We start from the raw sequence: 22,544 nt of genomic DNA, 5'->3' as shown, positions 1-22,544 counted from the left end.
TTACTAGTTTTAGTAACAAGGAAAATAAAATTATTTTGTATTGTAATTTATTTTCTGGTTTTAGTAACTAGAAAATTAATTTTGTTAATCAATCATGTAAACTTTGTGACTCGGTCACAATCTGTTAATTTTATAAGTGACTTATGGTTTCGTTTGGTAGACCACTTATTTTTTTTTGAACCCTTTGTGAAAAAGTATTAATTCTTTTGACTTTATCATAGTTCATCATGAGTATACATGAAAGAATTTGTTTCTAGAGTAAAAATTTTAGTTTTACAAACTAATTTTATTTTTATTACAATGTGGATTCATAGTCTTGAATTGTTTCTGCACTTGAGTCGGAAAATATATATATATATATATATTCACAAGAGCATTTTAATGCATATTTAATTTGTTTATTTATGTACAAATCAAACTTATTAAATGAAGGTATGTTTTGTCATTTTGAAGTTTAAAGTTTAAATGCGTTGGATTTTATTTATGAGTTGAGAATCCTTTTATTTCATGATGCAAGTGATGGGATCGTGCATGATTAATTTATTTTGTTCATTCATTATTTTTAGTTGATGCGTTTGATATGCATATATGATATCTACTTAAGTTATTTCTTAACAATAATTTCAAGTGATTTGGAATGATAAATTGTTATGACGACTTTGGACATAAACAGGTTAATTTGAATATTTCTAATCAATTTTGAATGGGTGTTTAAACACCAGAGAAATTTAAACATGAAGATGTATGTAATTATATCGGTCCGTTTAATTGGGAAGTAATTTAAGAAATCTTTTATGTTGATTATTGAATTATGTGACATGAGATGTCATTAATAATTATTTTACTTGCGTAGTAGAATTTGTTAAACCATGAACCATTTTATTAATATGGGGGTGTATCTCTTGCATTAGTTGAGATAATTTATTTTTCTTCTGTCACAAATATTTTTATGATAGTGACATTTATTTGTTATTAAGTTGCAAGAATGTATACAATCAAATGGGTTTTTGAATTGTTTGATTCTTAGGCAAAATTTTTTATGAGGATATGATTTTGTCAAAACATTAATTCTGCCTGGAGTAGTCATAATTATTTTGGTTTTTTCTTGAATTTGTTTTAAAATTCATTGATTTATATTAGAAGTGATAGGGGTGGTGAATATGATGCACCATTAAATGAATTTTGTGCACAACATGGCATTATTCACCAAACTACAGCCCCTTATTCTCCACAGCAAAATGGAATTGCTGAAAAGAAGAATAGAATCCTAAAAGAAATGATGAATGCCATGTTACTAAGTTCAGGTTTACCACAGAACTTGTGGGGGGAAGCAATATTGTCTGCTAATTTTGTTCTAAATAGAATACCCCACAAGAAAACCAACAGCACTCCTTATGAATTGTGGAAAGGTCGATCGCCTTCCTACAAATACTTAAAAATGTGGGGGTGTTTGGCAAAAGTTGAAGTTCATGTTCCTAAAAAGACTAAGATTGGACCAAAAACAATAGACTGTGTGTTTATTGGTTATGCTCAGAATAGTAGTACATATCGGTTTCTGACTTATAAATCAGAAATACCTGATATAAATGTGAACACTATTATAGAGTCAAGGAATGCTGTGTTTTTTGAACATGTCTTTCCTTATAAGAAAGGACAGGAATTAAGTTCACAGAAAAGAACTTATGATTGTACACAAAGTCAAGAGACTAATGACAATCAAACAGAAGAGACTAGTAATAGTCTCGACCAACAGGATTTAACTAATGATGAACCAAGACGAGGTAAGAGAGCGAGAACATCAAAATCCTTTGGTCCAGATTTTCTGACATACTTGTTAGAAAATGAACCTCAAAGCTTTAAGGCAGCAATGACAGGTCCTGAAGCACCTTTGTGGAAAGAGGCTGTTAATAATGAAATTGAATCCATTATGCAAAATCATACTTGGGAATTGGTGGATCTTCCACCAGGTTCTAAACCTCTTGGATATAAATGGATATTCAAGAGAAAAATTAAAGCAGATGGTTCAATTGACAAGTATAAAGCAAGACTTGTTGTTAAAGGTTATAGACAAAAGGAAGGTCTGGACTATTTTGACACATATTCCCCTGTGACAAGAATAACATCCATTCGCATGCTTATTTCTATAGCAGCGTTGTTTAATTTATAAATACATCAAATGGATGTTAAGACAGCTTTCTTAAACGGTGATCTAAATGAAGAGATCTATATGGAACAACCCGAAGGGTTTGTAGTATCAGGGCAAGAAAAGAAAGTTTGTCGACTTGTAAAATCCCTTTATGGATTAAAACAAGCACCTAAGCAATGGCATGAAAAATTTGATCATGCAATGCTTACTAATGGGTTTAAGATAAACAAATGTGACAAATGCGTCTATGTTAAAAACACTGACCAAGGATATGTCATAGTTTGTCTTTATGTGGATGACATGCTTATCATTGGAAGCAGTCAAAACATGATCAAATCAACTAAGCAGATGCTTAACAAAAGATTTGATATGAAAGATATGGGGGTCGCAGATGTTATATTAGGAATGAAAATTACTAAAACATCTGACGGATATGCATTATCTCAATCTCATTATATTGAGAAAATTCTTGATAAATTTATCAAGGATGATTTGAATCTAGCTAGAACACCTGTAGACATCAGTCTTTATTTATCAAAAAATAAAGGAGATGCAGTGTCTCAGTTAAAATACTCCCAAATCATTGGAAGCCTAATGTACCAAATGAATTGTACTCGTCCTGATATAGCTTATGCTATCAGTAAATTGAGTAGGTACACTAGTAACCCTGGAGAAGACCATTGGAAAGCGATCATTCGAGTTCTTAGATATCTGAGATTTACTCGTGATCATGGTTTGAACTTTACTCGATATCCAGCAGTACTCGAAGGTTATTGTGATGCCAATTGGATATCGGATACTAAAGATTCAAAATCCACTAGTGGATATGTCTTTACTCTAGGAGGCGCTGCTGTTTCTTGGAAGTCCACGAAACAAACGTGCATCGCACGATCCACAATGGAATCCGAGTTCATTGCTTTAGACAAAGCAGGTGAAGAAGCAGAATGGCTTCGTCACTTCTTAGAAGACATTCCAATGTGGCCAAAACCTGTGCCAGCTATTTGCATTCATTGTAATAGTTAATCTGCAATAGGCAGGGCACAGAATCACATGTATAACGGTAAGTCACGACATATACGTCGTCGACATAATACCGTAAGGCAATTGTTGTCAAACGGAATAATCTCAATAGATTATATAAAATCTAAAGAGAATATTGCGGATCCGTTAACAAAAGGTTTGACAAAAGAGCTAGTGTATAGTTCATCGAAGGGGATGGGATTAAAGCCTATTACTTAAGAGTCGTCATAATGGTAACCCTACTTATATGACTGGAGATCCCAAGAACTAAGTTCAAAGGGACAACTAAGTTATGTATGGCTCACCAGAAATCACCATGGGATTAAAATTCCTACCCATTCCTATGGTGAGAGTGATATCTGCAACATATGTTGTCTGCAGGGGTATAAGGATAAGCTTTGCTTTTAATGATTACTTATATCTTGATTAAGGCATAAAATCAAGACGAGTATAAAGAGATACTCACAATAAGAATCACCTATATGAGTGTTGAACAGGGGCCGGTTCTATGAGAATGCAAAGGCTAAATTCTCTAGAAACACTTATGAAAACCAGGCGCGTTCAAGGCCAAAATGAACACAACAGTGAGAACCACGATGTGTTAGAAGATATTTTGTGTGAAATCTATTGTCTTGGCTTACACAAACGGCTGAACAATTCAAGGCATCGCGTCCATTGGTTAGCCAGTAAGTCCGATAGGTTATCACTAGGGAAGGTTCAAAGCCGAAAACTACCTATCCCGATGCAAGATATTTTCGACTTATACTCTTTCGTTAAAGTCTGCATATTGTTGCATTTCCGTTGTCATCAAATTCCATTCATGTGGGGGATTGTTGGAAATGGTTAATTTTTCCTCAAGTTTGGTCTATTTTTTAGGTGGGCCCCGAGTGTCGATTTACTCGGGTCAAAGTGGTAACGCGTTCTATGCCGCGTTGTGATTCACGTGGTATATTTGGTTGCTCAAAACCATTACCGAGTGAATGGGAAATTGAAGCCAAAGTGTGCTCCATGGAAATGGAGTTTTGGTGGAAATTCCTTAAGGTTGTAAATTGGCTTGTCCCACATTGATTTGGTGGGAAGGTTTGAAAGGGTTTATATGGCTTAGGGTGAGATACTTGGGGTGTGCCCCAAGGGGTACCCAAGTGTTTTAGAGGGAGAGGTTATGGGCAAAATGGGCTAGACCCATTGGACCCAAAAATCACCACACGCGCGCGCGCCGCCGCCGGCCGGCCGGTCGGGCGGGCTGGGCTTGGGCGCTGGTGTGTGGTTGGGTTGGGCTTCTAATCTTTTTGGGCCAAAAACATTTGAATTTAATTTTATTTTTTATTAAAATAAAATCCAGAATTCAAATTAAATTAGTTTGGATTTTTTGTTCATCCAAACAGGGCCCTTCCCGGTTTCAAACCGAAATAAACTGTTTTGGAATTAATGCACACCCAAACAGGGCCCTTCCCGTAATTGCTATCTGTTTGAATTGTTGAATCTGTTTGAATTCAAAACCCAACAGGTATCATACCTGTTCAATTCAAAACCAAGAGCCACATACCTGTTCAATTCAAATCCAAGAGCCACCTTCACATCTATAAATAGGACCACCCTCATTTGATGTTTTGTGAATTCAGAAATTTCGTATTTCACCTCTGTTAATTCTATTCTTCATCTTGCTGCATTTTATTTTTGAAAGAAAGAGTGTAAACACTTAGTGTGTTCGTAAGGCAAACAATTTGTAGTGCTGCTATTGTTTGTGATAAGATCATTTCATCCTGGGAGATAGACGTCCAAATTCTGAAAGCACCGTGGAGAGGACGAATCTGTCTTAAGGACACAGTGTTAAACACTGGACTTGATCAGAAATATTATTCATATAAATTAACCAAGTAAGTTGTTTAATTTAATTCTGTTTTTATTTGTTTATTTAATCAGATTTTAATTTTGTTTTTGTAACAAAATAAAATCTGTGTTTTTATTTATTTATTTTTATTTCGAGTTTGATATTTGTAATCAAACAAATTCTCTCCTTTTCTTTATTTCTTTAAATTCTATTTGTTGTTGTGTACACAATAGAATTAAATCTTTTAAATACAGTGAAGATTGTCCAACAATCTCTACGTGGAGTTTTTATTTACTTCCTATGTGGAGACTCTTATATTTTCTGCATGCAGGTTCTTTGTTGTCATTGCTCTCTTGCCTTAATTCAAAAAAAACATCACAACAACTATACTTCTTGTCTTAGTTCTTTATTGTCATTGGTCTTTTTTTATTCTCATTCTTTTTGAAGTTGGATATGCTTTGTTCATATGATCCTTTTTGGAATTCATACACATGTATAGATGTCCTATAAAATGTATATTGAATTAGTGGTGAAGAATAAATTTTGAATCACATAGCAGCAATAACTTCAGATTTTGAATAAGTCTAAGAATACAAAAATGGTTATAGAACTGTACAAAAAATATATATAGATGGATAAAATTTTTAAAAATAGTAACAAACTCTATAAAATTTTATGCGTATATATATGTATTTTTAGTCAATTTTATGATCAATTTTGTTTGTTTATAACAAAACTACAAGATTTTTAGCTAGTGACCCATTTTCATTTACAAGATCTATAAAGGGACAATTCCAAAGATTACAGTCATGGCAAAGTTTAGAGGAAGATCAGATATATGCATGCGTATTATTAAGTATTTAAAGAGGTGTGTTGGGTTTGTGTTTCTAGAGTGTTTTGAGATAAAAAGTACGAAAACTTATTTGGTTTGCCTTCTTTCAAAAATGGTTGTGGAAAATTGTTTTGGGGAGAGAGTTTTACAAAAATTGATTAATTTGATGTGTATGAGAGAGAAAGTTATTTTGGAAAGTAGGTAACCAAACAAAATTATAAAAATTTTATTTGGAAAAATTTGTTTGGTTTGATGAATCTATAAATTTGTTTGTAGGGAAATTTTCCCAACATTTTATATGAAAAACAAACCAAACAAGCCCATTATTTCTATGATTTGAATCCATAACACTTGAATTATAATAGATTTATTTTATTTTATATTATTATCAGCATAATAAAACAACTTTACCATTGCGGCAAGGGCCTCCCTCCCTCAATATGATCAATTTTTAAAAGGCATTCACTCAAAATAAATAAATAAATAATAATGACTCTACACAACCGTTAATTTAGGCAATGATTTAATCGTATGCATGTAAGCGGGACCAATTTTAAAAACACATATTTTGTTTTCTTTTCATAAATCTTGATCTATTTTTTAGTATTTTGATAAAGTAGACAGATATATCACACATTTAAAAAACACTTCATTCTATCAAGTATTTTTCTTATTCAGTGAGACTGGACAAAATTGGACAAGTCATACAAACATCTTAAATCATAGTGTAAGTTTTGTAGATAATTAAATATTTGTACCATTGAGTTGAAAGAACTCGATTGATGGCACGGTGTATGTTTTAAGACTCTTTTCATCAAATTAATCACTAGTGTATGCACGATATGGTGTGAGTTGAAAGAACTCGATTCTATCAAGTATTTGTTCCATTCATAGTGTATGTTTTAAGACTCTTTTCATGCATATATTATAACTAGTGTATGCCCGTGCCTGAAGGGACGGTGTAATTAATAATGACTTCTAATTATATAAATCAAAATAGAAATTATTAAAACATAATGATAAGGTTTTTCTTTTCAATGGTGGTGGACAGTCACAAAGCGGAAGTGGCGATAAGTCCCTTCGTTCAATACCCATTTCAAAAAAATTTCAAATTTTCTTAAGTTTTGTTAGGAAATTTTAATTTATACTATAATGCTATTATATGTATTACAAATTCAGGTCATTAAATTTTTTAAAATTTCTATGACAAGATTATAAAATTAAATGTTAATATTTTATGATGAAATGTCTTCAAATTATTCTAATATCAAAGTTAATATTTTTTATAAAAATTATTAATTTTATTGAATGTATATTAAAAATAATACATGATATAGCGGTTTGGTTTGATTTTTTAAATAATTTTTTGATTTTTTTTAAAAAAAAATATAAATCAATTTGACAAAAATAAATTGTTTGGTTTGATTTTCCAAATGGTTGTGGCAGAATGTGGCACCTCCCAAAATTTAGTTTTTTTTGTTGGTTAGCTTGGAGGGGCAGTTTTTTTTTTGACAGTTTTTTTTTTGTTTTTTTTTTATGATGAAATGTCTTGAATTGAATAAATACACCTAGAGGGTAAAATAGTATAGTGAAATAAATCAGATGACAAAAACCATTTCTCATATAGAATAATAGGTGGCAGATTCAAGTATACAACCCCACCTTGATATTACCAAGTGAAATACTGAATAAAGGTGTATATATATGTAATACTATTATAAAGAGAAGTCTTCTCTGGGTGTTCACGTCTCATATTTTGGGTTTTTCAAAAATACCCCTATATCAGTTATATGGCCAGTTATGCACTAAATTCATTTTTTTTTTTTTTTTTTTGCCAAATCTCTCAACTTTTGACTTTTTCAAATTCATTTCAATTTTCAGATTTTGAATTCAATCATACAGTTTACAGTCTTATTTTCTAAAACAAAATGATCATATATATGTAACCATGTGGACCTCGAATTGAAATTGTCAGTCCACCTTAATTCTCAATTCATGAATTTCATAATATGACATTAACAATTCTCAATTATATGAATTTCAATTCGCATAATTTTATTCTTAATTAAAAAAAAATTACTTTCAAAACCCTAATTTAATTTATCCTAACCACTACTTCTCTAAAATGGTTAACATGTATCTTGTCAGATGTTGTCATTGACGGAGAGCGTAGAACTCATAAATTTGTATTAGGTATAACGAAATAACTATGAGACTTATCATTTGATGATTGGTAGAGTTCAAGGACCTAATGGTGCCCTAGACCACCTGATATTTTTTTTCCCCTACTACACCTTATTTGTTTGTGCAATCACAAATACTTTTGCAACGTATAACATTTTGGTATCAATTTAACTCTCAAATATAGTAGAGAAGGTAAAAGAGGTCTTTTAAATATGACCAAGAATTTTTTGTCTTTAAATTCATTTAAGTCCTTTTATCTTAATACATTCTGTCAATCGTTATATTATATGAGAATCTGAAAACATAAGTTTCAAAGCATAATTTCAAGAATAGGAGTGTATTTAGACATATGATTCAAAACTCTCTTAAGTGAGATACATAGTTAGGCCATGTTTGATAACTCTCTTTTAGAGAATGGAATTGATTAACAATTTAGTGAGTCTCACATAAATCCCGTTTAGTTGAAAAATAAAAGTATAGGTTAATTCATCCAAGGTGAGATTAAAATTCTCATAATAAGTACCTTTCATTGGATTGGACATTGTAAACTTTTTTTTATAAATATCTTTCTATTACTCAATCTCATCATACTTGTAATTTTAATAAACTGTATTCAACAACCAAAATGAAATCTCTCTGCACTTGCAGGTACCCTTCATTTTCAAGTCATGTCTGCTTTTGTGCTGATGAGTAATGTTCTACTTTAAGCTAAGAATATGAGCAATGTGCATATAAACCTAAATCAATATTGGGAATCAATTAAGTGAAACTAAGGCATCAAGAGGGACAACCTTAGAATGAGGATGGAGGGCATAAATTTTGGTTGTTAGTGTCCAACCGTGTCAACGGCTTTGGGTGCTAAACCAACCAACTTGTTGTGACACTATCTATATGCCTTGTCTCCATTGGATGGATCCTATTGGTTGTGCAATCCATTGTGTTAATGTCATATTTGGAACTTAAATTTGTCATGAAAAATTATAGAAAAGATGTATAGACTCATTCAGATATCGGCTAGTTTATTGAAACAATAGTCTTCAGATAACAGAGTTTACTTGGAAAAAATACATAAAATACATATCAAAGAAATGAGGTTGATTTCAAATATGGGTCTCATTAGCTATAATTAAATCTATAAAATTAAGTAGTGGTGAGGATAAATTAAGTAGTTAATTAAATTTCATAATACCTAATTTCAAACCCTAATTTCCTTTTAATTCCTCTTAACAAGCAAAAAATAAAATTTCAAATTCAACAAATATAGGTTGGTTTATTCACAATTCAAAATTCCAAACCCTAATTTCAAAAAATATAGACAGGATTCACAAGCATAATTTCCGATTTCTGATTCACAAGCAAAATTCTAAACACTAATTCCAAACCCTGATTTCTGATTTCAAAAAATTCCAAACCCTAATTTCTGAAACCACAAGCATAATTTCTGATTTCACAATTCAAAACCCTAACATATTATGATTTCATAATTTCATCACCACACATTTAAAACCCTAATTCAAAACCCTAACACATTTAATAATTGACATTTAAAACCCTAACATTCACATTTTAAACCACACATTCACATTTTCACAAACACAAGAAATACATAAAATTCAAATGAGACAAAGAGAGATAGATGCCATACCACAGACAGAGAGAGAGCAGAGACAGAGAGTGAGAGCAGAGAGAGAGTCTGAGAGCAGAGAGAGAGTGAGAGCGACAGTGAGTGAGAGTCTGAGAGCAGAGGGAGAGTGAGAGTAGTCTGTGAGCAGAGGGAGAGGGAGAGCCAGAGTCGAAAGAGTTTTAGTGTAAAAAACGTGATTGCAAATGAGGGGGCTTGGGTTTTTTATATAAGTTGTAAAAGCATGGTTTCAATCCACGCTTTCATTTACCAACAGTGAAAGCGTGATTTCAAATCACGTTTTCTTAAGAAAAAACAATGCACAATGAAAGCGTGATTGTGAATCACGTTTTCTTCACAAAATGAATATGCACAGTGAAAGCGTGGTTCTAAACCACGCTTTCTTCAGAAAACAAATTACACGACATGCACAGTGAAAGCGTGGTTTGGAACCACGTTTTCTTCGCGAAAAAAATTTATGTTAAAAGCGTGGTTTGGAACTACGCTTTCTTAATTAAAAGCGTGGTTTCTAATAGTGCTTTCACTATTCATCAAATTTTTGGCCTCAAATAGTGAAAGTGCGATTTTTAATAGCGCTTTAGCCTAGTTTGGGAATTCCGTCCAAACTAGGCCTAGTTTGGGAATTAAGATACAAAATTGGCTTAATATGGGAAAAGCCTCCTTATTCCCCATTTGCCTTCAGTTTTTATGTTTTTCGATTTCTGTATTTGATTTTGTTTGTAGGTATGAATATGTGTGTGTATAGACATGTATGTGTAAACATGAACAAAACCTACGTACATGATCAGACATGAAATGATCAAAGAGAGGAGTAAATGTTTTGTCTTAGGACTCAAAGACTTAGCGAATTCATGATTAAACGTGCCAATGAATATCGACATATTGTCTAGAGATTTTCATTTATTAATTTATAACAATAATCTCACCTTAGTATTGTGAAAATTGTGAATGCAGGGTCTTTTAGCTTGTTTGGTTTCATTTCATACACTTTTTAGAAAATTGAACTTTTTTATTTTTCATTTTTTTTAATTTTAAGTAATTTTTTTTAATTTTTAAATACACCTAACATAAATACACTTAAAAAGTATAATATTTGTGAAAAAAAACATCTTTAAAAAATTCACTAAATACCAAAAATATAAAAAAAAATGAAAATTCAATATATTTTTCGTATTGTTGTGTATTTATTGATTTTTAAATAAACAAATTTACAAATATTTTACTCTTTAAATACATCTAAGTAAAGTGCATCTAAAAAATAAAAAAATTACTTAAAACACGAAAAACAAAAAACTGAATTTCCAGAAAATTGAAACCAAACACATTTTTGGGTAATCTATGGATATATTTTTCTGTTTTTTGGGGGGTGAAAATAGTGGGAAGTTGGTTTTGGAATTTGCTCAATAGAGTTTTAATTTTATTTATTTATATTGGGTAATAGTTGGGTGTTCAAATGTGTTTTTTTTTTTTAATAATAATTTTGAAGGTGGTTTCTTATACATGCTCCATATACTGTTAACATGGTGATTAATCAAGTATTTTTTTTGTTTAGCTTAATTTGGTGTGGACACTTTTTTGAAGTTGTGTATTGCCTTCTTGTTATCCAAAAGAGCTACTTATTTGATGTCTAACAAGGGTTCTTCTTAATTAGCTGAAAGGGTAAAACAATGTAAAATTAAATTCCTAATTCAGTGATAAACTCCTCGTCTTACTGACCACTGTTTGTCATAACCAACTCTGTTGGAAATGGTAGAAAAATTCTGGGTAAAACCAAAAAAATTTCTCAAGTTTGGTCTATTTTTTAGGTGGGCCCCGAGCGTCGATTTACTCGGGTCAAAGTGGTAACGCGTTCTATGCCGCGTTGTGATTCACGTGGTATATTTGGTTGCTCAAAACCATTACCGAGTGAATGGGAAATTGAAGCCAAAGTGTGCTCCATGGAAATGGAGTTTTGGTGGAAATTCCTTAAGATTGTAAAATGACTTGTCCCACATTGATTTGGTGGGAAGTTTTGAAAGGGTTTATAAGGCATGGGTTTGGTACTTGGGGTGTGCCCCAAGGGGTACCCAAGTGTTTTAGAGGAAGAGGTTATGGACTATACCCAATGGACCCAAAAATCACCACACGCGCGCGCCGCCGTCTGGGCGAGCGGGCTGTGCGTGTGTGGTTGGACTTGCTCGGCCCAATACTAATGTTTTTGATAAAATCCATAATTCAAATTAACCGGAAATAATCTGGTTCGGTTTTTTCTGTACACCCAAACAGGGCCATTCTGTTTTTTGAACCCAACAACTCTAAATCTGTTTGAATTTCAAACCAAACAGTGCCTAAACAGTTTTGTATCTGTTTAATTCAAATTGAACAGGTACAGTACCTGTTTAAATCAAAATGTAAAGTCACCAATCCATCTATAAATAGACTAAGCCCCCCCATTTGGAAAGATACTCCAATTTTCGTACTCCTTCTTCTGCTATAAATTTATTCTTCATTTTGCATTAAGTTCTTGTTACAGAGAGTATAAACACTTAGTGTGTTCGACAAACGAATAAATTGTAGTGCTGCTTTTATTCGTTGATAGATCATTTTATCCTGGGAGATAGACGTCTAGATTCTGAAAGCACCGTGGAGAGGATGAATCTATCTTATAGACACAGTGTTAAACACTGGACTTGATCAGATAGTTATTCAAAAGAAATTAACCAAGTAAGTTGTTTAATTTTTATTCCGATTTTAATTTTATTTATTTAATCAGATTTTAATTTTGTTTTTGTAACAAAATAAAAACAGATTTTATTCATTTATTTTTATTTCCAGTTTGATTTTTGTAATCAAACAAATTCTCTCCTTTTCTTTATTTCTTTATATTCTTGTTGTTGTTTTGTACACAACAGAATTTAATCTATTTAAATACAGTGGAGATTGTCCAACAAACTCCACTTAATAATACCCTCAAAAACTGCTCCAGTTTATAGTTTTTATATCTTTATGGACACTTACTCTTAACTGTCTCAATTTGAAGTTTTGAATCCTTGTGGACTCTCCACTTTTCGAACTGCCCAGTTCATAGTTTTTGAATCTTGATATGATGATTCTTCACTTTTAGCGGACTCCCTGCATCAAATCTACGCCTTCTCGTGATGCATTCTCTTATTAGTTTGGCACACTCAGCGTGTGGGCCTCCAATTTTAGTTATCATATAAAAACAAACTCTGCTCATGTATGGCTGCATGCCTACCACAAGTGTTATTTTTTCATTGGCTTAGACATGTGATGTGAAATATAAAACACTAAGCATGATATTGATAGCATGATTGATCTACAGTGTATTTCGTATACTACTCGGATCACTATTTTTTTTTTTGGGGGGGTTGGTGAGGAGAAAAGCTAATGCTGCAATTACACTAAGCATGGCATTGGTAGCATTATTGATCTACAATGTATTTCACAAATTATCTAGATATATTAGTTTTCTTGACTTACTCCACCAGTTGTGGAAAATAACTTCCTCAAATTATACCTTTGACGGCAAAATACGTAATGAAAAGAGGGATGAGAGTAGTGCATAGTGCATATCAATGTTGTAAAAATACATTTGTCTGTTAAAGTTGGAGAAGGGGAGAGGTGGGTGGGGGAGAAAGAAAAATGTATTGTTTGAAAGACGATCATAGTAGTTGAGTTTAGACTTTTCACTTGTGAGGATAGTATGACTTATGTTTATGCATCGTATTGACATTACAATATTAAGTACTACTGCAGTCACTGTTTTGCTTGACTAGAGTTTGCTGATTACTTCTTATATATTTAGGGAAATTTAGCTATAAACCTCTTTTACCTTCCTTTCATTGTTATAAGGACTAAGAAAAAAATTATACTTTCTAAACCCCCTCATAATTATAAAGTCTTGCATAAAGGACAAAATTTATTGTTTAAATATTTTATTAGACTATTATACCTTCAACTAAATTTTCTCACCTTCTCCACCCACTCTCTCCCCACCTTCTCTTTCTCTCTCCTCCCTCTTTTCCTTCTGACTTTGTTCTCCGCCAACGTTTTCCTCCTCATTACCGTCGGAAACTTCCAGATTCTTCTCCGGCAATGATAGCAATGACGGCTATGATGATTTCCTTCCAGATCTGAAGCTCTGTTTCTCGACAATTTTGGTGACGTGCTCCTCCTCCTTCTCATTGCCTCGATCTGTCATCCGGTGCCGGAATCGAAGGAGATCGTCTACGAGGAAAAACATATCGTCTCTGAATTGATCGTTGTTACTCCGAAGAGCAATGAATTGATCGTTGAAACGGCATGTTTGGTGGAGTTGTTTGGTTATACATATTTTTTTAAACATAGATTTGAGTGTTGAATATATGTATGTATATATATATATATATATTTGTGTGTATGAGTGTTGTTGAATACATGTATTCTTTTCTTTGAGATTTGCGATTGTTGATCGAGTTTTAGAAGTTTTTCTTCTCAATTAGATATGTTGATTTGTTGATTAATTTGTTTTGTTTTTGTTTGTTTGTTTTTTGATTTATTTTTGTTATTTTTTATCTAATTCATTTGACAGAACCAGAGTAAAATTTTACTCTGGTTCTATTGCTCTGTTTTTTGTTTCAGATAATGAGAGTAAAATTTTACTCTTGTTCTATTGTAGAGTAAAATTTTACTTTTGTGTAGAGTAAAATTTTACTTTTATACAGAGTAAAATTTTACTTTTGTGTAGAGTCTAACATTTTACTAGTTTTTCAGAGTAAAATTTTACTTTTATACTGAGTAAAATTTTACTTTTGTGTAGAGTCTAACATTTTACTAGTTTTTCAGAGTAAAATTTAACTTTTATACAGATTAAAATTTTACTTTTAGTTTCAGAGTAACATTTTACTCTTATTCAGAGTAAAATTTTACTTTTATACAGAGTAGAATTTTACTCTGAAATACACAATGAAGATGACTTAATAGGAGAGCTGATAGATATGAGGGTAATATAGTAAAAGAAACAAGTTTTAAAATATTAGAAGGTTTTGAAAGTACTTATATAATTCGTGTCTTTTTGAAAGACAAATTAGATAGTGATGGGGCTATCACCAAATCCCCCTTAAAAATTAGGTATGCTCCTTTCAGGTCTCAAGTTAAACTCTCAGGATGTGTCATGTTTATAGGTATTATTTGAGATTTGTCCGATCTACATGGAAGGGACGTTTGGTGTAGATTCTAAGATTAGTCGAGAAATACGTAACTGATTCAGACATCCGACTATCATAAAAATATAAAACTTAATTGAATAAACATAATCCAGACGCAGAGGGAATAAGTCAATTGGATAGTTCAAGTGGCTAAAAATTATCGAGAATGAGTCATTTTATAAATCAAAAATTTTAATTTTTTCAAACATAATTTTTAAACAAATTTTTTTTATTTATATAAAATGTTTTGGTAATAGCATTTTTCAAGACAACTTCAAAGGCCTCTTTGGGCAAAGAGGTTAAAAGTCATTTTTTGACTTCCAATTTTTTTTTAGTCACATCATTTCTCTACTTTTTTTACATGTTTTTCCAGAAAAAAGTTTCAAAAAAAAAATACGAAAAATTAGCTTTTAACATATTTCCTAAAACAATCCAAAAAAATTGTTTGTACTAGTTATAATGGGCTAATGATGTAGCTTAAGAGATAGGCAAAAGAATAAGAAGATTTCACCATATAGACAGGATTAATAGCAAAAAATAAAATTTTCAATTTAAAAAATATAGGCAGGATTCACAATTCAAAATATAAAACCCTAATTTCAAAAAATATAGACAGGATTCACAATTCACAATGCAAAAAATATAGACAGGATTCACAATTCAAAACCCTAATTTCTGAAACCATAACCCTAATTTCTGATTTCACAATTCAAAACCCTAACCCTAATTCATGATTTCACATTCAATTGAAAACCCTAGAAAATTTTCACAATTCAAAACCACAACCACAACATGTACAAATTCAAAACTACAATTTCAATTCACAAAACCTATTCTACCCACATTGATATCAATTTCAATTCACAATATTTTCACAGTCACAAACCCTATTCTACCAACATTTCCATCAATTCACAACATTTTCACATTCATAAACCCTATTCTACCCACATTGTACCCACATTCACATTTTCACAAACACAATAAACACATAAAATTCAAATGAGACAGAGAGAGACAGACGCCATACCAGCGAGAGAGAGCAACCCACGGACGAAGAGAGAGCAAAGAGAGACTGAGAGCAGAGAGTGTGTGTGAGAGCAGAGAGATAGTTTGAGAGTAGAGGGAGCGAGAGCAGAGAGAGACCGAGAGCGAGAGTGAGAGAGAGCTTGAAGTCGAAAAAACCTAAGTGTGAAAAGCGTTGTTGCAAATGACAGGACTAGGAGAGTTTTTATATAAGTTTTAAAAACGTGGTTACGAACCACGGTGTTAAAATTGATGTATTATTGATTGATGTTGTTGATATATTACAATGATTCCTATATATAGAAGAGAGGATGTGGGAAGAGAATAGGTGAGTGTGTAGTAGGTATGGAGTAGGTGGAGAGTAGGTGAAGTAGGTGAGTATGTAGTAGGTGGTAGTGGTAGGTGTGTAGTAGGTGAATTTTAACAGCCCCCCGCAAACTCAAGGGGGATAGGAACTAACCAACTTGAGTTTGGAGAGAGTAACAAAACAAGAAAATAATCTGAAAAATAAAAAATGGATAGGAGACACTGTATGGTCGTGTCAGACCATTGGTGAAGACACTGGATGGTGGTGTCATAACGTTGTAGAGGACACTGTATGGTGGTGTCATAACGTTGTAGAGGACACTGTATGGGGGTGTCATAACGTTGTAGAGGACACTGTATGGCGGTGTCAGACCGATGTAGAAGACAGTTTATAGGGTCATGTCGGACCGTTGTAGCAGACAATGTGGTGACAGTTGTTGTGACAGTTTACGGAGTCTTGCTGGACCCTTGTAGAAACTAACCGGAATCAATGTCGAGACAGTTTACAGAGTCTTGTCGGACCCCTAAAAAGTCGCACCCTCAAAAGGTGTTGGGACAGTTGTTGTGACAGTTTACGGAGTCTTGCTGGACCCTTGTAGAAACTAACCGGAATCAATGTCGGGACAGTTTACAGAGTCTTGTCGGACCCTTGAAGGAGCTAACCGGAATCAATGTCGGGACAGTTTATAGAGTCTTGTCGGACCCTTAAAAAGTCGCACCCTCAAAAGGTGTGCCCAATCTGTCAAAAAAGGCGTGCCATCAAAAGGCGTGCCCAAGCCATAAAAAGGCGTGCCAGATATGATGGCGAGGCACGTGAGTGCCTTGGCTGGCGCGCCCGTTTGTCGTCTGGCGTCAAGTGGCGCGCGATACGCGTGGCTGCCTCGGCTATTTAACCAAGACGGAGGCTGAGGCTGAGGCAGAAGCTGAGACAGAAAAACTGAGAGAAACCTCTGAAAAATTCTTCGTTTTGCTGAGAAAGATACTCTGTAACACTCTGTTGCCCAGAAAAATGGCTTCGTCTTCCCGCGGTCTGCTCACTCTCTTTCTCGACCTCAACGAGTCAACAAGAGAGATAACTGGTGCAGTGGCACTGGAACCTCAACCAAGCGCCCCGGAGTTTGCTCCGTTGAACTTTCCTATGCGGTCTGTGGAGCAAAGAATGGCAGTGCAGTCGGATGTGGAGGCCAATCAATATACATTGAAGTCATGTGTGGAAACCATGACTGCGGTTACAAATTTGTCGAACCGGCTGCAGAGTAGAACAAATGAGGTGCAGCAGTTAAACGCCCAACTGGCTCTGCTCCAACGCATGTATAAGGATGCGCGAGCAGAGTTAAGTGTGCTAAAGGCGGAAAAGAAGGAGCTGAAGCGGAAGGCCACCGTTATGTTCCGATTTGGAGGGCCGTCATATGCTGCAGTGGAGGAGCAGGGTGGAGTGAACGTGCTCGGTGGCGTGGGAAACACGGAGACAACACCGGCAAGGGCCACCCAAGACGGAGGCAAGAAGAAGAGACCGGCGGCAGAGTAGAGAAGAAAAAAAATCCCGCCTGTGGATGTGGTTGTTTTTGGTTTTGTTTGATTGTTTGATTGTTTTTTTTTTTTTTTTTTTTGGTGTAAAATTGTGATCGGGGTTGATCCCCGGCATGAAGAAATGACAAGTTTGTGGAATGTTGGTGGTGTTGTTATTTTGTTTAAGAATAAAAATAAAAGAAAATAAAACAATGGATAAAGAAAATAGATAAAAATATTTGTGGATGGGTCATATGAAAAACATCGGTGTGATTTTTTTTTTTTTTTTTTTTTTGGTGGAATATAAAAAAGAATAATAAGATAATGAAAAAAAGGGTGATGCTCACTAACGAGTTGTATAATAATGAAATATTGATGGAGAAATATATTATAATAAAAAATATATATATATAGATTAAAAGAAAAGAAAGGTGAGTGGGGTATTTAAAAAAAGATTAAAGGTGAGTGTCCCTGTAAAGTGATTAAAAACAATGTGTTTATCTGAGAAAGTTGCTGCAGCTCTGGACACTTGAACCTGCTGAACGTGATGCAGTTTTGGCTAATGAAGCTACAAAGAGGTGGACTTCAAGCAACCAGGTTCTAGTAGAAATAGCTTGTGCAAGGTCTCCATATGAACTACTTCTGGCAAAGCAAGCCTATCATGCTCGTTTTAAGAAATCCCTTGAAGAGGATGTTGCACATCACACAACTGGTGACTTCCGCAAGCTTTTGGTACCGCTTGTGAGCACATATCGGTACAACGGAGATGAGGTGAACATGACACTTGCAAAATCGGAGGCTAAGATTCTCATCTCTATCACACCCATCACTAAATATACCTTATATTTTCCAGCCATAGCAGCCAATCGATGAACTTCAGGTCCATGCACATCAATGTGTCGATGGAGTTTTGTTTATCTGATCTTTTGGTGTTTCTCTTTCCTTGTAAAAATCAGGTAGTGGCCGGGCTTTGAAGCAGAAGCTTTGCCGCAATTTTCTAAGTTCTGTTCCTGCTTTCTCCTTTAATCTTGTCTGCAGCTGCACTTTTTGTGTGTCCTTAGCGTTGAATTTTTTTTCAAGTTTCTGTTTTCTCCTCGCTACTCTTTCCTCCGTCCTCAAGCTGAAAGGAGTGGATAAAGTTGGTGACTGCAATTTGTTTCTGCACGAAGATCTTGTTGTTCTTCTTGGAGACGGTTCGGAGAACAGTGGCTATGTACCAGGACCCTCTGAAACCCTCGTCTTCGAAGCTCAACGAAGAGGTCGATGCTTTCCACAACGACGGTTGGTGGGAGGGTATTGTCACTGCCATTCTCCAAGATTCTAGATACTCTGTTTTCTTCAGAAGTTCCAGGGAGCAGATTGATTTTCCTGATTCCGATCTGCGCTTACACCGTGAGTGGGTCCACGGGATTTGGGTTCCCCCATTGGAACAACAACCTCCTCCTCCTCAAGAACAAGAATAAGCCCCGTCTTCTTAGTTTCATTTCAGGTTGTTGTGGACCGAAAATCATGGCTGCCTATGGAATTTCGGGGCATTTTTATTGGATTTTCATGGAGAACCATTTCTGATGATCCTTGTCATTGCATCTTCCATTGCTGTGTGGTTTATCTAGATCTGGACATGCTTTTCTTGAGCTGAATTCACTGCACAAACCCATCTCTCTCTTCTCTCTCTCGACAACACCAACCCCATTTTACTTTTCTTCTCTTATTTCTTTATTTTTTCTTTTACTTCCTTTACCACCACTCACCCATGTGACCCACTCTCCAACCATATATCTTTTGCAGGTGCACTACCCCCAACCTACATTCTCTTTCTCTGAAATCCCATCATCGTTTTTTTATTTTATTTTATTTTATTTTATTTTAGCCATCATCATTATGTCTCCACTACCCAACTTTCTTTATTTTATATCTATATATATATATATATATATATAAATACAACAATCAATAATACATAAATTCTTACACACGGTTTCACTTAAAAACGGATTTTGGTTAAAAGCGTGGTTATCATCCACGCTTTCTATGGTGAACAGTAAAAGCGTGATTCACAACTACGTTTTCAGAAGAATTTTTTTTTTAGTTAAAAGCGTGGTTCACAACCACGTCTTCAAAAAAAAAATAATTTTCAGTTAAAAACGTGGTTCACAACCACGCTTTCAGAAAAAAAAAAAAAAAAAAAAATTAACTAAAAGCGTGGTTACAAATCACAATTTCTTAATTAAAAGCGTGGTTTGGAAACACGCTTTTACGATTTCACAAAATTTTCACGCGACAGCCACAAAAACGTTGAAAGCGTGGTTCACAACCACGTTTTAGCCTAGTTTGAGAATTCTGTCCAAACTAGACCTAGTTTGGGAATTAAGTTGCTAATTTGGCTTAATTTGGGAAAAGTCTCCAAAAACTGACCGGTCAAGGAGAGAGAGAGAGAGAGAGAGAGAGAGAGAGAGAGAGAGAGAGAATCATTGTACTGGGCATAAGAATTAGACTGAACCCAAACCAGAAGCAAAAGGACTCGTGAAATCATCCCCAACAATAGGAAAAGCATTTCTAAAAATACTTTAGACCAACTGTACAGCCAGAAGCAAAAAACAACTCAAATTTGTGCTTCATACCTTTGTGAAATTAGTGGGATTCGAAATTCATTCTATAGCAGTCCCAATCCAGAACATGTTTGCAGCAGAGATGCAGATTCCAGTGCTTCAGCCACGGTCCTGAAAGTTGGAAGTCACCTGCCAATAAATTACTATGTTGGGCTTTACAACAAAACATACTTCATGTGCTGCTACTGCCATCAGGGGAACGAAATCTGGTCATCTGAGTAAGATAGGTTTTCGATTCACAAAATCATAACATGATGTTCTACCAGGCAGGAAATTCAAACTTACAGAGGTGATAGATAAACTAAGCAAGCAAAAAGCAAACAAAATTCATATTCATTGCAAAGCCGATAAGAATCAAATACACTAACTCCACCATTCTCCCAAAACCATCTATACATGTGCAGGCATGTTGGCTACCAATAATTTACAAAAAAAAAAATAGGGTTCAAGCTCAGTTTCACAATCTTTTTACAGGGTTGGAACCATTGCCATCCTTTCCCATAAAATATAAGTTGATAATTAGACCTCAACATTAGCTTTGTTCCCGGCAAGGATGAGGGAGATCTCAAGCCCACGACTAAATGCTTGATTGAAGAGTAAGCGAGACTGGAAGGTGGAAACAAATGGGAACCAAGACAACACAGCGATGGGCGCAAAAATGATCATACCCATCCCGGCATCATACATTCTCGCAAACTCCCGCACTGAATCCCATAAGCCTAGGCTTCTTACTATTCTCTTCCATGTAATCGCCAGCTGCATCAGCACAAAAAGAAAAAAAAAGGTTTAGAGGATATCAGGAAAGAGCAGGTGCAAAGAATACAGGAAAGAGCAGTTGCAAAGAATACAAGTAAACAGTTTTCACCAAGATATGTTTTTCTTTCGATTTTTTCCCCCTCTTCTCTAAACGTCCCACCAAAGGGATCACCATCCGAATTGACTGCTCTTTCATGAGAATGTGCCAAAGAAACGAGAGCAAGCCCAATTACAAATAAATGAAATTACCAACCCAACCTATGTATATACAACAATCCAAGCACACAAAAATAGCAATACGTTGCTCCAAAACCAACTGTATGAGCTAGATTCCTACAAACATCTAATTTAAGGTCATTTCACTTCAAGGTGAACATGAATCCAACATCCTCTAGTCTGGTAGAGTAATTAATAAACTAAGTAACATGGTGAAGTTATACCACATTTTTTAAGTCCCATTAGCTGCTAAATTAACATGGTGAATTCTTCATCCCTTTCTCCCAAACATGCAAGGATAGTCTCTTATTTGCTCACTTTCGGGAAAGTATCATAATTTCAATCCACTCAAAAAGTATCTCTATACTTCTCACAAAGATTCAGAGTACTTGCAAATTAGCACACAAAAAAGAGAGTTAATCTATGCTATTAACTTACACATAAAATGGTCCATCCAGTAGGAATAAACGCGAGAATGCTAGCGAACAAGTCTGGAATTGAAAGGTTTGTAAAGGCAACAACAAGGCAAAGAGCTACAATGAGTCCCAAGGATGTAACTCCTTGCAAAAACCGAATCATTAGCTGGAAGTTGGTTGATTTCTTTGGGCTATATGTGAAGATCTGTGAAGTCATAGAATATTGAACACAACATGAGTTTTACAGCACAACTCAAGCAACCATATGATTCATGCTCCATAAAAAATAAAAGTTTGAGAACAAAATGAAAAGAAAGAAAAAGACAATCTTAAAGAAGAAAGGATTCCAACCTTGAATATCATAACAATTCCGACCAGTACAATCCAAGAAAAGCCATAAAGCTGGACAATAATAGCAAATGTCAAGATCATGAAGAAGCAAGGCTAAAAATCAATGCACATAGACTCTGCAACTCAAATTATCTGTATCTTATATTTGTAGGTTAAAAGAAAAAACAATATTGTAGTCATGAGAGTGTTTACTTTCAGCAATAAGAGCTTAAAACAAAATGTTGGCTTGGTTTCACAAGTGAAAAAGAACTTAATCTGGAAATGAGGAACTGAATCATGGCTAGGCTACTAAATCACTCTTCATGCAGTTTTTGACTTTCTGCCTTCTGATGAAGACAATGCTATTATCTTAAACAGGTCCCAGAGGGCCACAGAAATGATAACCCAAAGCAGTTTGCGAAATTTTTTATTTATTTTTTCAAGCACGGAGATAACTGTCTAAGAAGCACAAACACTGCTACGAAGATTTCATTTTGAACACTCTGCAACGTGTTGGACAAGTGTCCAAACATGA

At 34.4% G+C, this 22,544-nt stretch overlaps 1 protein-coding gene and 1 pseudogene across 7 annotated transcripts in view; one reads left to right on the top strand and one right to left on the bottom strand.

Moving 5' to 3' along the window:
- Window positions 1–17,824: 17,824 nt before the first annotated feature.
- Window positions 17,825–19,145, top strand: LOC145824077 (annexin D1 pseudogene; annotated as a pseudogene).
- Window positions 19,146–20,593: 1,448 nt separating this feature from the next.
- The window catches only part of GSL8 (glucan synthase-like 8), an 89,737-nt gene continuing 87,786 nt past the window's right edge, over window positions 20,594–22,544 (bottom strand). For all 7 annotated transcript variants that reach the window (XM_082866300.1, XM_028260547.2, XM_082866299.1 and 4 more), the window contains exons 49-51: window positions 22,031–22,081; window positions 21,702–21,884; window positions 20,594–21,047 (exon numbers count right to left, since the gene is read on the bottom strand). In XM_082866300.1, coding sequence (XP_082722426.1) covers window positions 20,811–21,047; window positions 21,702–21,884; window positions 22,031–22,081 — 471 coding nt within the window. In that variant the 3' untranslated portion in view covers window positions 20,594–20,810. The remainder of the gene's footprint in view (window positions 21,048–21,701; window positions 21,885–22,030; window positions 22,082–22,544) is intronic.

The sequence above is a fragment of the Camellia sinensis genome, chromosome 4 (genome assembly GCF_055761805.1).
Source record: "Camellia sinensis isolate YWXY chromosome 4, ASM5576180v1, whole genome shotgun sequence".
Classification (NCBI taxonomy): domain Eukaryota; kingdom Viridiplantae; phylum Streptophyta; class Magnoliopsida; order Ericales; family Theaceae; genus Camellia; species Camellia sinensis.
The sequence above is the reverse complement of the archived record's forward strand: the minus strand, read 5'-3'. Positions and strand labels throughout refer to the sequence as shown.